Source organism: Babylonia areolata, chromosome 23 (genome assembly GCF_041734735.1).
Source record: "Babylonia areolata isolate BAREFJ2019XMU chromosome 23, ASM4173473v1, whole genome shotgun sequence".
In the NCBI taxonomy this organism is placed as follows: domain Eukaryota; kingdom Metazoa; phylum Mollusca; class Gastropoda; order Neogastropoda; family Buccinidae; genus Babylonia; species Babylonia areolata.
The window spans coordinates 49041537-49055979 of record NC_134898.1 but is presented as its reverse complement, the minus strand read 5'-3'; the positions used below and the strand labels follow the sequence as shown (position 1 = coordinate 49055979).

The 14443-nt window shown below is 44.4% G+C and overlaps 1 protein-coding gene across 1 annotated transcript in view; it reads left to right on the top strand.

Moving 5' to 3' along the window:
* Positions 1–14443, top strand: part of LOC143297702 (uncharacterized) — a 212952-nt gene that overhangs the window by 184365 nt on the left and 14144 nt on the right. The window contains exons 8-12 of the mRNA XM_076610124.1: positions 4520–4623; positions 6868–6933; positions 11209–11278; positions 12920–13348; positions 13820–14082. Coding sequence (XP_076466239.1) covers positions 4520–4623; positions 6868–6933; positions 11209–11278; positions 12920–13348; positions 13820–14082 — 932 coding nt within the window. The remainder of the gene's footprint in view (positions 1–4519; positions 4624–6867; positions 6934–11208; positions 11279–12919; positions 13349–13819; positions 14083–14443) is intronic.

Below are 14443 nucleotides of genomic sequence, written 5' to 3'. Positions count from 1 at the left end.
GAGTAGGGAAATTTAATCCTTATAGTATTAATACTGTATAAAAAAAGAAAAAAAAAAAAAAAGAAGAGAAAAACACATACAAGGTTTGTTTTTTTTGTGTGTTTTTTTGTTTGTGTGTGTGTGTGTGTGTTTCGTTTTGTTTTCTGAATTCCTCCTGGTAAACATCTCCCCTGACCCAAAAGCCCAGACACATCAGGTATGGAGAGAATGCGATGAGGTGCGCTGCGAGCAAGGTGATGTGGAATGCAAACTAGCGCCCGCATTGACGCAGCGGTGGGAGGGACTTGTGCCCACACAGTCTCATTCACTTCAAAGCTCTGTGTGGATGTGTGCGTGTGTGTGTGTGTGTGTGCGTGTGAATGTGTGTGTGTGTGCGTGTGAATGTGTGTGTGTGCGTTTGTGTGTGTGTCTGTGTCTGCGTGTGTGTGTGTGCATGTGTGTGTATGTGTGTTTGTCTGTGTCTGTGTGTGCATGTGTGCATGTGTGTGTGTGTGTGTGTTTGCTGCGGCAGTGGGTGGTAATCAATAAAGGTCGCTTTAACCTTGCCACAAGCAGGTGAACAGAGCTACAAGGGAAGGTATTGATGCCGTGATGAATGAAGCAGTGTGTGTGTGTGTGTTTGTGCGTGTGTGTGTGTGTGTGTGTCTGCGTGTGTGTGCGTGCGTGTGTGTGTGTGTGTGTGGGTGGGTGCGTGTGCATGCTTGTGCGCATGCCTTTGGAGAAAAAGCATTGTATGCTGTTGATGTTCTATCATTGACAAGCTGATGGGAAATTTGAGAGGTGTGTGTGTGTGTGTGTCTGTGTGTGTGTGTGTCTGTGTGTTTGTGTGTGTCTGTGTGTGTGTGTCTGTCTCTGTGTGTGTCTGTGTCTGTGTGTGTCTGTGTCTGTGTGTGTCTCTGTGTGCCTGCTTTTCTTGAAGCATCTTTTTCACTTACATGACATTAATCTTTTTTTCTTCCCTCCTTCCTCTGTCTCTCTCTCTCTCTGTCTGTCTGTCTGTCTGTCTTTCTCTATCTCTCTCTTTCCATGTGAAGGATATATTGGAGGAATAGGCCATGCCTAAAATCTTAATCCTTTAATAAAAAAAACAAAACAAAACGTTTTGAGTTCTTAGCTCTCTCTCTCTCTCCCCCCCCCTCTCTCTCCCTCTCCCCCCCCCCTCCCCCCCTCTCTCTCCCTCTCTCCCCCCCTCTCTCTCTCTCCCCCTCCTCTCTCTCCCCCCCCTCTCTCTCTGCCCCCCTCTCTCTCTCCCCTCCTCTCTCTCCCCCCCCTCTCTCTCCCCCCCTCTCTCTCTCCCCCTCCCTCTCTCCCCCTCTCTCTCTCCCCCCTCTCTCTCCCCCCTCCTCTCTCTCCCCCCCCCTCTCTCTCTGTGCCTCACAGCCTCCTCACCTAAATCATCTTGATAATTACATTAGATTACCATTTAGAAGCCTGCTGTATTGTGCACCTCAAAGAACACACTGTACGACTGTCAGTGCAATCCCGCCGTCATAACTCGGCCTTTCACTTTGACAGCGATGACAGTTTTTACCTGCAGAATCAATGATTTTCGTTTTTATTTGTTTGCATGTGTGTGTGTGTGTGTGTGTGTGTGTGTGTATTTTAAAAAAAAATTTTTTTTATTTTTTTTAATTTCTTTTTCAAGTTGCTCTCCTGAACTTTTCAAGTCTAGCCTCAGGACTTTTTTTTTTTTTTTTTTTTTTTTCAGATGGAAATTTCTGCCTGTCAGTAGTCTCAAGATGAAACTGAAGCCTGACATTTTGTTGTTGTTTTGTTCTTTTGTTTTTCTTCTTCTTCTTTTAACTCGGCAAGAGATATTTTCTTTCTCCTCCTGTAATTTACGTTTGACAGGTTTCAAAAACCTTTGGCTTTTTTTTTTTTCAATTAAAAAAAAAAAAAAATTTTAATGTGGGATCTTGATTATTTCAAAGAAAAGACTAAGAAACACTTCGATAAATGTTTGAAAATTTTACATAAAAAAAGTTTTTTATTTCCTTGTTTGGTTTACAATTTTTGTCAAAGGACCACAAGACCCCCCCCCACCCCCACCCCCTGCCTCCCCCGTTAATATTTCCATATCACATTGATACATATTCATTCTGAGGTGATCACAATGACAGATTTTTCTTTTAGTTTTGGATGTATATGTAAATAAACTAAACCAAGATGTAGGTAAAACAAAACACGCACGCACGCACGCACACACATATACCGCAAACACATTTTGGAAGGAATTTGAATTGATGGAGTGTGCTGGTAGTGATGAATCATGCTGTTGATGTGTGCACTGCAAGCTCTGAAAATTCAGTCATTGATTAGAACTTGCAGACTTGAGTGCTTTGACAGGCTGTAAGGTCATGTTGAAACGCTCTGCAATGGAAGAATTTTGGGTTGTGTAACCCCCCACTGATGTGGATGTTGAGGTTATCAGAAAACTGGCTTGTGAGTCACAGTGAAGTGGCATGTGATGGTGTATGAATAATCCCTGGATCCTGCACACCATTGATCTGTAAATGAGGAGGAATGTCATTTCATGTCTTTAAAAAAAAAAATTGTGTGTGTTTGCACATGTTTGTTGGGATATGGCTTCTTCCGTTCACCCTTTCACTGCCAAACTCACATTTATGCAGCAGCTAGGTAGAGGACCCATGTCACTGAAGGGTGACCAGATCATGGGTCTGGTATCCACGAACCTGCTGCTCTATATCTGCAGTGGTAGGATAGGCCAAATCTTCTGCACATCACAGGCGGATTCCCCAGCTATTCTTAGACACTGTATTTTCTGTGTTAAAAGCACAAGGGAGTTTTGCACTCTAAACTGACTGGTGGGGAAAGGGATTCCCCAGCTATTCTTACACACCATAGTTTCTGTGTTAAAAGCACAAGGGAGTTTTGCGCTCTATTTACTGTGTTAAAAGCACAAAGGGATTTTGCACTCTATTTTCTGTGTTAAAAGCACAAGGGAGTTTTGCGCTCTATTTTCTGTGTTAAAGGCACAAGGGGATTTTGCACTCTATTTTCTGTGTTAAAAGCACAAGGGGATTTTGCACTCTATTTTCTGTGTTAAAAGCACAAGGGAGTTTTGCACTCTATTTTCTGTGTTAAAAGCACAAGGGGATTTTGCACTGTATTTTCTGTGTTAAAAGCACAAGGGGTTTTGCACTCTATTTTCTGTGTTAAAAGCACAAGGGGATTTTGCACTCTATTTTCTGTGTTAAAAGCACAAGGGAGTTTTGCACTCTAAACTGACTGGTGGGGAAAGGAAACAAATATTGACGTGAAGTAAAATGACTCCGGACGATGATGATATTATAATAATTGCGCAGACTCAGACTCACATCTCCAAGACAAGAAGCTGGTTGTGTTTACAAGTTATGATAATAATGATGATAATAACAATAACAATAATAACAACAACAACAGCAATAACAGCAACAACAACAGCAACAATAATAATAATAATAATAATTGTATTTATATAGCACTGAATCTTATGCAGAGACAAATCAAAGCGCTTTTGCACCAGTAATTCAAATGCATGCATAACTCTAAAACTGGAAAAAAAACAAAAAACAACCAACAGCTGAAGACAAGGAAGAGGCAGGGAAGGGAGGCTATTTTGGGAAGAGGTGGGTTTTTAAGGCCAGACTTGAAAGAGCTGAGTGTGGAGACTTGATGTAACACACATTCAGGCACAACATACCACTCATAAAGAAGTGTGTGCACAAACACAATAAACAGAGTTAAACTGGACTCTCTCTCTCTCTCTTACCACACACACACTTCTATATTTAATGTGGGGAAGAGAGAGGGAATATGATAAAGCCAAGTCCTCATACCTTTGTTTTCCATAAAGAAGGAGTGTCAGAAATCAGTCTTCTTTTCACCTTTGACCTTTTAAAATCAAGATGGTGACACGTTAGTTTAGTGACTGAATCCGCATCAGAATTGAGTAAAATAATGGTACAAAATAAGAGTCAAAATCCACTCAAAATGGGTTACAACATCTTCTAATGGTAATATCATTTCATACATGCACAAAAATTGCCTGTGAAATAGGTGCAGTAATTTGGGTTGCTGAAATATGACTCTACAGGGAACTGTACAGGAATTGTGCAATCAGCAACCATCTACCTGAAGATCTAGTCATCAGCCCCATCCACATGTAATAATTATGCGGCTTCTGTTCAAACGTGTGTGTGTGTTTGTGCGTGTGTGCGTGTGTGCGCACACGCACATCTGTGTGTGTGAGCGCGCGCACATGTGTGTGTGTGTATGTGTGTGCAGTGCCTGTGTGAGTATGCACAAGTTTTTATATTGATATGCACTTGTATGTATACTAATTTCTACTGTATCTGTGTTTGTGTATGATTTTCGATTTATGTTCGTATCTTGTTATGTACTATCCCCACCCCCCAATATTCCTAGTGATCCCGATACACTTGGTAATAAAGGCATATTCTATTCTATTGTATTCTATTCTACTTAATTATGTTGCCTGTTTTCTCTGGACGTGCAGGGGACCTGATGGCGTATGAGATCACGATGAGCGACGAGGATCGCATGGCCCTGATGCAGATGGTGAAGGAAGGGAAGATCAGTACTGAGACCGCCGTGTCTGTGGTGGGTGCTGCCAGGTTTTCAGTTTCAGTTTCAGTTTGTCAAGGAGGTGTCACTGCATTCGGACAAATCCATATATGCTACACCACATCTGCTATGCAGATGCCTGACCAACGCGCTTAGTCAGGCCCTGAGTGCATGCACACACACACACACACACACACACGCACGCACACACGCACGCAAGCATGATATATTTACCTATCAGAATGGATTTCTTCAACAGAGGACAACACTCTTATTGCCATGGGTTCATTTTCAGTGTGCAAAGTGCGTGCTGCACTTAGGACCTGGGTTTATCATCTCATCCGAATGACGAGACGCTCAGTTTGATTTTCCAGTCAAACTTGGGAGAGAGGGTGAGAGAGGGATTGGAGCGCAGAACCTGACGGACTCTGCAGTGGTAGATGAACATCTTAACCATTCTGCCACCTTCTTCCCGTCAGGGGCTGTCAGGAACACATGAGAAAGATTCTAGATGCAGCTTCCTTCTTTGATATGTTGTGCATTTGCATATACATAATAATAATAATAATGGTACTTATACAGCGCTGAATCTTGTGCATAGACAAATCTAAGCGCTTTTGCACCAGTCATTCTCACGCACGCATAACTCTAAAACTGGAGAAACTAAAGACAAGGAAGAGACAGGGAAGGGAGGCTGTTTTGGGAAGAGGTGGGTTTTAAGGCCAGACTTGAAAGAGCTGAGTGTGGAGACTTGACGAAGCGAAAGAGGAAGTTCATTCCAATTGCAAGGTCCAGAGACAGAGAAAGAACGGCGGCCAACAGTCCAGGGTTTGAATCTGGGTATGCATAAGTGTCGTGGATCCGAAGCTGATCGTAGTGAGCAAGATGGAGTGTAGATATGAAGGCAGCCACAGAGATAGGGAGGGGCTGATATACAATTTTGTATTGTATTACTCTTTTGTCACAACAGATTTCTCTGCATAAAATTCAGGATGCTCTCCCTAGTAAGAGCATGTCCCTACACTGAGAGCGCCATTTTTTTTTTTTTTTTCTTTTTTTTTTGTCTGCCTGCAGTTTTATTTGTTTTGCTATTGAGGTGGATTTTTCCACCTAATGTTGCCAGGGACAGCCCTTTTGTTGCTGTTAGTTCTTCGAGGTGCGCTAAGTGCATGCTGCACATGGGACCCCGGTTTATTGTCTCTTCTGAATGACTAGCGTCCAGACCACCACTCAAGGGTTAAGTGGAGGGGGAGAAAATACTGGTGATTGTGGGATTCGAACCAGTGCGCTGAGATTCTCTCGCTTCCTAGGGGGACATGTTACTACAAGACCAACACTCCACACACATGGTGCATGGGTGTGTGCATACGGGTGGTTGTGTGTGCACATATGTATATATATATATATATATATATATATATATATATATATATATATGTGTGTGTGTGTGTGTGTGTTTTAGATAGTGGAAAGGTGTTTTGGTTTTTTTTTTACTTGTTTTGCTATGACTGCTTGGAGTGTGATTTTGTTATAAATATGTTGTATGCCAAATTTTCTTGTTTTATTTGTAATCTATATGTATCACAGACTTCACCATACTTAATTTCTCCGCTGAGATAATTAAGTTTCTGATTCTGATTCTGAACTCAACTGTCTGCAATATATCCACAGAAATGTATCTATTGGCTTGAGTGCATGTACCATCGAACACATACAGCAGAATCACTTTTAGATTATTCATTGTAAATATGTACTATGGTGACGTAAGTAATACATTTATGTTGACCGGTTGAAAAAAAGAAAAAGAAAGAGATTCAGGTCCACTAAATGCATATTATAAAAAAAATCTAGCACATTCTTTCTCTCTGTCGCTTTGTCTCACTGTCTTGGTCTTTACCTCCCTCACACTGGCTTGTTGTACACACATATCATGTACATATATACACATAAACCTACATTTGTATACAAAATATACACATATGTGTACACACATCCCCCCCCCCACACACACATACACACATGTAAAAATACACACACACACACACACACACACACACACACACACACACACACACACACACACACAACCCCCTCCCCCACCCCCTCATAACCCCCCACCCCCATCTCCCACACACACCCACACACACATATGTAAAAATACACACACATGCACACACGCACTCACGCACGCAACCCCCTACCCCCTCATAAACCCCCTCCCCCGACACCCACACCCACACACACACACAAAGAAAAGACAGGTGACGGTTTGTGTGACAGGTGAGGCAGTTTGAGGAGGAACAGCGACGGAGGCTGCAGGAGGAGGAGAGCAAGGAGAACCTGACTGTAAGTGGAGACAGCTGCCTGCTGTCCTTCCTCCCTGCTGACTGCTCAGTCCTCTGGGGACACAGCAGGCATCAGAACGGTCCCACATCTGCTGGTTTAAGAGGAGTGGAGGGACTGCAGACTGGGGTCCCACATCTAGTTTAAGAGGATTGGAGGGACTGCAGACTGGGGTCCCACATCTGCTAGTTTAAGAGGATTGGAGGGACTGCAGACTGGTCCCACATCTAGTTTAAGAGGATTGGAGGGACTGCAGACTGGTCCCACATCTGCTAGTTTAAGAGGATTGGAGGGACTGCAGACTGGGGTCCCACATCTGCTAGTTTAAGAGGATTGGAGGGACTGCAGACTGGTCCCACATCTGCTAGTTTAAGAGGATTGGAGGGACTGCAGACTGGTCCCACATCTAGTTTAAGAGGATTGGAGGGACTGCAGACTGGTCCCACATCTAGTTTAAGAGGATTGGAGGGACTGCAGACTGGTCCCACATCTGTTAGTTTAAGAGGATTGGAGGGACTGCAGACTGGTCCCACATCTAGTTTAAGAGGATTGGAGGGACTGCAGACTGGTCCCACATCTAGTTTAAGAGGATTGGAGGGACTGCAGACTGGTCCCACATCTGTTAGTTTAAGAGGATTGGAGGGACTGCAGACTGGGGTCCCACATCTAGTTTAAGAGGATTGGAGGGACTGCAGACTGGTCCCACATCTAGTTTAAGAGGATTGGAGGGACTGCAGACTGGTCCCACATCTAGTTTAAGAGGATTGGAGGGACTGCAGACTGGTCCCACATCTGCTAGTTTAAGAGGATTGGAGGGACTGCAGACTGGTCCCACATCTGTTAGTTTAAGAGGATTGGAGGGACTGCAGACTGGTCCCACATCTGTTAGTTTAAGAGGATTGGAGGGACTGCAGACTGTGGTTTCGGCTTGGGCAGCCTTTTTATGGAGCATCAGAAAAATCTCCACCCTTTACCCACCAGGTGCCATCACCAAGATTCGAACCTAGGACCCTCAGATTGAAAGTCCAACACTTTAACCATTCGGTTATTGTGCCCGTTGTCCTCTAGGGAAATTCTGTAGACGAAATCCACTCTGATGGGCACACAAATATGTATGCATGCACTCCAGGCCTGACGAAGCACATTGGGTTATGCTGCTGTCAGGCATCTTCTTGGCGGAGATGTGGTGTAGCGTTTATGGATTTGTCCAAACCCAGCGACGCCTCCTTGAGAAACTGAAACATAGATCACAGCTCACTTCCTAAAACGTAGCAGTTTTGTTGTTGTTGATGTTGCTGTTGATGTTTTTCTGTATTCTCAGGGGAGATCTGTATTAAGTTTATTTCATCTGATATGAAATAAGCTTAATGGCATGTATTTTAGTATTGTGACTGAGTAAAAACATAACACTTTAACAGAAAAAAAGATGGGTTTATTTAGATACACATTGCACATGGTGTGGTCAAATCAATTTTCAGCCCTGGATGGACTTGAGGGTCAGCTGGATAATGAATGAAATAACTGACTGACTGTTGGACTGAATTACTAACTGACTGACCTTCCAACTGACTGACTGACCGAATTATTTACTGACTAACAGACTGACCGTCTGAGAGAGTCTAATGGCCGACATGACTGGTGCCTGAAGACTGCGCCAACCACTCTTGTGGAGGGGGTCGGATTGTGGATTCAACGGACTAGATGAGGAAAAGAAGTAGCAGTTGACATGCATCTGAGGTTTGGTTCGATATGTGACGTGCGTGGTGGAGTTTTACGACTCAGGTCAACATATTGCAGACCATGATGCTGATTACTGGATTGAAGCAGAAGACAATAGCACGTGAAGATGTAATCCATGCAGCGTTGGTGGTGTATGGACGTAGTGTCAGAAGTGAGGTAGGGTCCTACATGGTGAGGTAAAAGGTCATAACAAGCGCTGTGATGCATCGTGTGATGTGTGGAGTTGCAGTGAGCAGGGAGTTCTTCTCAGGGCATGTTAGATAGAGACATCGACAGAAGGTGATGGTGTGTGTGGTGTGTGTGTGCATTGTATTATTTATTGAGGGTTTTCAGCATTGAAGATTGATTTTATTTGACGTGTTGAGACTGCTTGAGAGTGTGATTTGTTTATATGTTGTAGTGCAATTTTCTGGATTGATTGAATTATAGAGCACAGTTCATACTAATTTCTCGCTGGTAATTAAGTTGATCTGTTTGCAAGGGTTTCCACAGGATTGATTATGATTGATAGTAATGAACACATAACAGAAGCACTTTGTTTATGTCAGTGTAATGTGTTTGGTTGCACGAGGTATTTCATGGCTGTTGAAAAAAGAAGAGACAGTGGATAGAAGCTTTTGATGCAGTCTCTTCTGTGTTGTGTTCACGGGGTTTCTCAGGGCATGTTGTTGATTAGGAACAGTGGATAGAAGCTATACTCATGTGTGTATACAATTGTGTGTCTTGTGTATGCAGGTTCACATGATATGAATCGAACTAGAACACATGCGCATAGAAGCTTAACTCCGCCCAGTAAAGACGTGGGTTGTGTGCGCGTGTTGTGGGTTTGCAGGGTTCCACGGGCATTGATGATGATAGGAGACAAGGGATAGAAGCGTGATGACGTGCTGTGTGTGTTTGTGTGTGACTGTGTTGCAGGGTTCTCAGAGGATTGATATTGAGAGCAGGGATAGACTGGCAGTGTCGGTTGGGAGTGGGTGTGTAGTGTGTGGTGGTTTGCGGGTTCTCAGGGCATGATTGATGATAGGAGTCACATTGGAAGAAGCGTGATGCAGTGTCACTCTGTTAGTTTGAGTGTTGGAGGTGATGCAGGGGTTCTCACATTGATTATGAGGATGCAGAGGATAGCAGTGGTTCACATTGTAGTGTGTGTGTGGGGTGTTGTGTGTGTGTGTTGCAGGGGTTTTCAGGGCATTGATTGATAGGAGACAGTGGATAGAAGCGTTGATGCAGTGTGTGTGTGTGTGTGTGTGTTGCAGGGGTTTTCAGGGCATTGATTGATTGATAGGAGACAGTGGATAGAAGCGTTGATGCAGTGTGTGTGTGTGTGGTGTGTGTGTGTGTGTGTTGCAGGGGTTTTCAGGGCATTGATTGATTGATAGGAGACAGTGGATAGAAGCGTTGATGCAGTGTGTGTGTGTGTGTGTGTGTGTGTGTGTGTGTGTTGCAGGGGTTTTCAGGGCATTGATTGATTGATAGGAGACAGTGGATAGAAGCGTTGATGCAGTGTGTGTGTGTGTGTTGCAGGGGTTTTCAGGGCATTGATTGATTGATAGGAGACAGTGGATAGAAGCGTTGATGCAGTGTGTGTGTGTGTGTGTGTGTGTTGCAGGGGTTTTCAGGGCATTGATTGATTGATAAGAGACAGTGGATAGAAGCGTTGATGCAGTGTGTGTGTGTGTGTGTGTGTGTGTGTGTGTGTGTTGCAGGGGTTTTCAGGGCATTGATTGATTGATAGGAGACAGTGGATAGAAGCGTTGATGCAGTGTGTGTGTGTTGCAGGGGTTTTCAGGGCATTGATTGATTGATAGGAGACAGTGGATAGAAGCGTTGATGCAGTGTGTGTGTGTGTGTGTTGCAGGGGTTTTCAGGGCATTGATTGATTGATAGGAGACAGTGGATAGAAGCGTTGATGCAGTGTGTGTGTGTGTGTGTGTGTGTGTGTGTGTGTGTGTGTGTTGCAGGGGTTTTCAGGGCATTGATTGATTGATAGGAGACAGTGGATAGAAGCGTTGATGCAGTGTGTGTGTGTGTGTGTGTGTGTGTTGCAGGGGTTTTCAGGGCATTGATTGATTGATAGGAGACAGTGGATAGAAGCGTTGATGCAGTGTCTGTGTGTGTGTGTGTGTTGCAGGGGTTCTCAGGGCATTGATTGATTGATAGGAGACAGTGGATAGAAGTGTTGATGCAGTGTGTGTGTGTGTGTTGTTGCAGGGGTTTTCAGGGCATTGATTGATTGATAGGAGACAGTGGATAGAAGCGTTGATGCAGTGTGTGTGTGTGTGTGTTGCAGGGGTTCTCAGGGCATTGATTGATTGATAGGAGACAGTGGATAGAAGCGTTGATGCAGTGTCTGTGTGTGTGTGTGTGTTGCAGGGGTTTTCAGGGCATTGATTGGTTGATAGGAGACAGTGGATAGAAGCATTGATGCAGTGTGTGTGTGTGTTGCAGGGGTTTTCAGGGCATTGATTGATTGATAGGAGACAGTGGATAGAAGCGTTGATGCAGTGTGTGTGTGTGTGTGTGTGTGTGTTGCAGGGGTTTTCAGGCCAGCAGGGAGGAAAGAAGGGGACGCTGAAAAAGAAGAAGGGAGCGGGATCCAAACCCAGTAGGTTATTTTTTTTTTCATTTCATTTTATTTCTTTTTATTTTATTCTATTTTTTATTCCATTTTGATTTATTTCGTTTTATTTTGTTTTTATTCTATTTGATTTATTTCATTTTATTGTGTTTTATTTTATTGCCCTCCATCTCCCTCCCTCAACAGCTCTTTGGAGGGTTGTGTCAGCAAGGCCATTGGGTCTTGTTAATGACAGTACCAGTGTATTTTTCTTGGTTTTTTTATATTTTTTTTTTATAACTGATGTTGGCCAGGAACAACCCTTTTGTTGCTGTGGGTTCTTTTACCTGCGCTAAGTGCATGCTGCACACCGGACCTCGGTTTATCATCTCATCCGAATGACTAGCGTCCAGACCACCACTCAAGGTCTAGTGGAGGGGGAGAAAATATTGGCGGCTGAGCTGTGATTCGAACCAGCACACACAGATTCGCTTCCTAAGCGGACGCGTTACCTTTAGGCCATCACTCCACATCATAAGGTCCAGTGTGCTGCTTGAAGCGCTTGGCTCTCCTTTTCAGTGGCAATGTGATACATGTGTAGATGTGGTGTTTAGTACCTTGCAGTAACACCTCATTTCCACTGCTTGAAATAGTCAGTTTTGAGATAGATACCAAAATGGAAAAAAGGATGATGATGATGGTGATTAGTATTGTGATTATTGATATTGTTTATATTATCAATTGCTGGTTTGTTTGTTTTTTTTCCACTTGAAGCCACGCCGCGGTGAAATGTGTGCCATTATGGTGATGATATGGAGGAGGATTATTGTTTACGTTGACGTTGTTATTATTATGATTATTATTGTTATTATTATTATTATTAATAGCTGTTTTTCACCACTCATAGTCATGCTACGGTGCACCGTGTGCCATGATGATGATGATGATTATTATTCTCTTCGTCATAATTGTTTTTTGTTGTTGTTGTTGGTATGATTACAATGATGATGATGATGATGATTATTATTATGACTATGATTATTATTATCATTAATTGCTGTTGTGTTTTTCCGTTCCAAGCCACGCTGTGGTGCATCATGTGCCTTGATCATGATTGTTATTATTGTTTTTGTTGTTGTTGCTATGATTATGATTATTGTTATTATGATGATGATTATTTTGATTACGATTATTATGATTATTGCTATTATTATTATCATCATCATTGTCGTTATTGGTGTTATTATCATAAGGATCATGATTATGGATCATAAGGATGATGATTATCGTTATTATCATCGTCATCATCGTCGTTATTAGTGTTACTATCATCAGGATCACGATTATTGTTATCATCATCATCGTCATTATTAATGTTATTATCATCAGGATCACGATTATTGTTATCATCATCATCATCATCATCGTCATCATCGTCATTATTAATGTTATTATCATCAGGATCACGATTATTGTTATCATCATCATCATCATCATCTTCATCGTTATTAGTGTTATTATCATCCGGATCAGGATTATTGTTATCATCATCATCGCCATCTTCATCGTTATTAGTGTTATTATCATCAGGATCACGATTATTGTTATCGTCATCATTGTCGTTATTAGTGTTACTATCATAAGGATCATGATTATTGTTAATGGCGCCGTGTTTCTCCCCTGTGCCAGCCACCCCGCGGTGCAACGTGTGCCAGGTGGTGATGTCCCCAGCGGACTACGAGCAGCCCCTGAGCCAGGCGCCCTGCGACCACCAGCTGGCCGCCCTCTGCTGGCAACAGCAGCGCCGCGTGCACAGCGTCAGCAACCTCGACTTCCCCCCGCACCCCTCCGCCTCCTCCGCCGCACCCTCCCCCAGCTTCTCCCCCCGCGCCCTGTCCTGCTCCCCCACCCGCCCCCAGCAGCCCCCTCTTCCTCCTCCCTCCTCCTCCTCCTCCTCCACCCTGCCCTCCCCCTTCTCCGCCCCGCCCCCTGGGGGCTACCCCGTGCACCAGTTCCAGACCGTCACTGCTGCCCCCCTCCCCTCCCTGCCTCCACCGCAGCCAGCGCCCAAGATGACGACGTTCGGTCATGTGGAGACGCTGAAGGAACGGCTGACTGGTAAGGGGCGGGAGATGGGGAGGTGGGGGGTGGGGCCGGAGGGGGCTGGGGGGGGGGGGTATCACTGAGTGCCTTGGTGTGGGTTCTGGACTGCAGATCCAGACCAACTGCATGTTTGTGTCCCTTCACCCCCCGCCCCCACAGCCCTCCCCCCACACCCCCACCCCTCCCTCCCCACCCCCACTGTTTGTTGTTGTAAGAACACTACATATTGCGACTGTGATATTGCAGCTGGTCAGATTACTATACTACATTGATTTTTGGAGGATTTAAAAAAAAAAAAAAAAATGATATCTGTTCAGTTTCCACGTGTATACATGGACAGACAGGCAGGCAGGCAGGTCTTTCTCTGTGTGTGTGTGTGTGCATGCGCGCGCGCGCGTGTGTGTGCATGTGTGTGCGTGTGTGTGTGTGTGTTCATTGTTCATGTCCATATGAACTAACGGTCAGCGAGGAAAGGTTTCTTCTCAGGCAAGTCATCGTCCCACCCGGCCAAGACGTCGTCGCAGACCTCACTGCTGTCCTCCAGCTCAGAGCAGTCCATGGACTGCAACCTGCTCATCCCCATCAAGGTGGACTCTGCCGCCGCCAAGGGGCGCGACTCCGGGGCTGGTGGGGAGGGAGGGGGCAGGGGCAGCAACTCCAACATGTCCACGGGGTCGGATTTTTCTTCAGTGGCAGCGATGGCGAACGATGGTGGTGGTGGTGGTGGTGACAAGGGCGTGAAGTGCAAGGTGGGTAGGAAAAGGAGGGAGTGATTGTTTGCTTGTTGATGCAGCTGTGATGATAGTAATAGTATTAATAATGATGATAATGATAAGAATGATAATAATAATGATGATAATGAAAATGATAATAGTAATAATGATAATGTGGAGTGATGGCCTAGAGGTAACGCGCCCGCCTAGGAAGCGAGAGAATCTGAGTGCGCTGGTTCGAATCACAGCTCAGCTGCTCATATTTTCTCCCCCTCCACTAGACCTTGAGTGGTGGTCTGGACAGTTGTCATTCAGATGAGACAATAAACCGAGGTCCCGTGTGCAGCATGCACTAAGCACATGTAAAAGAACCCATGGCAACAAAAGGGTTGTTCCT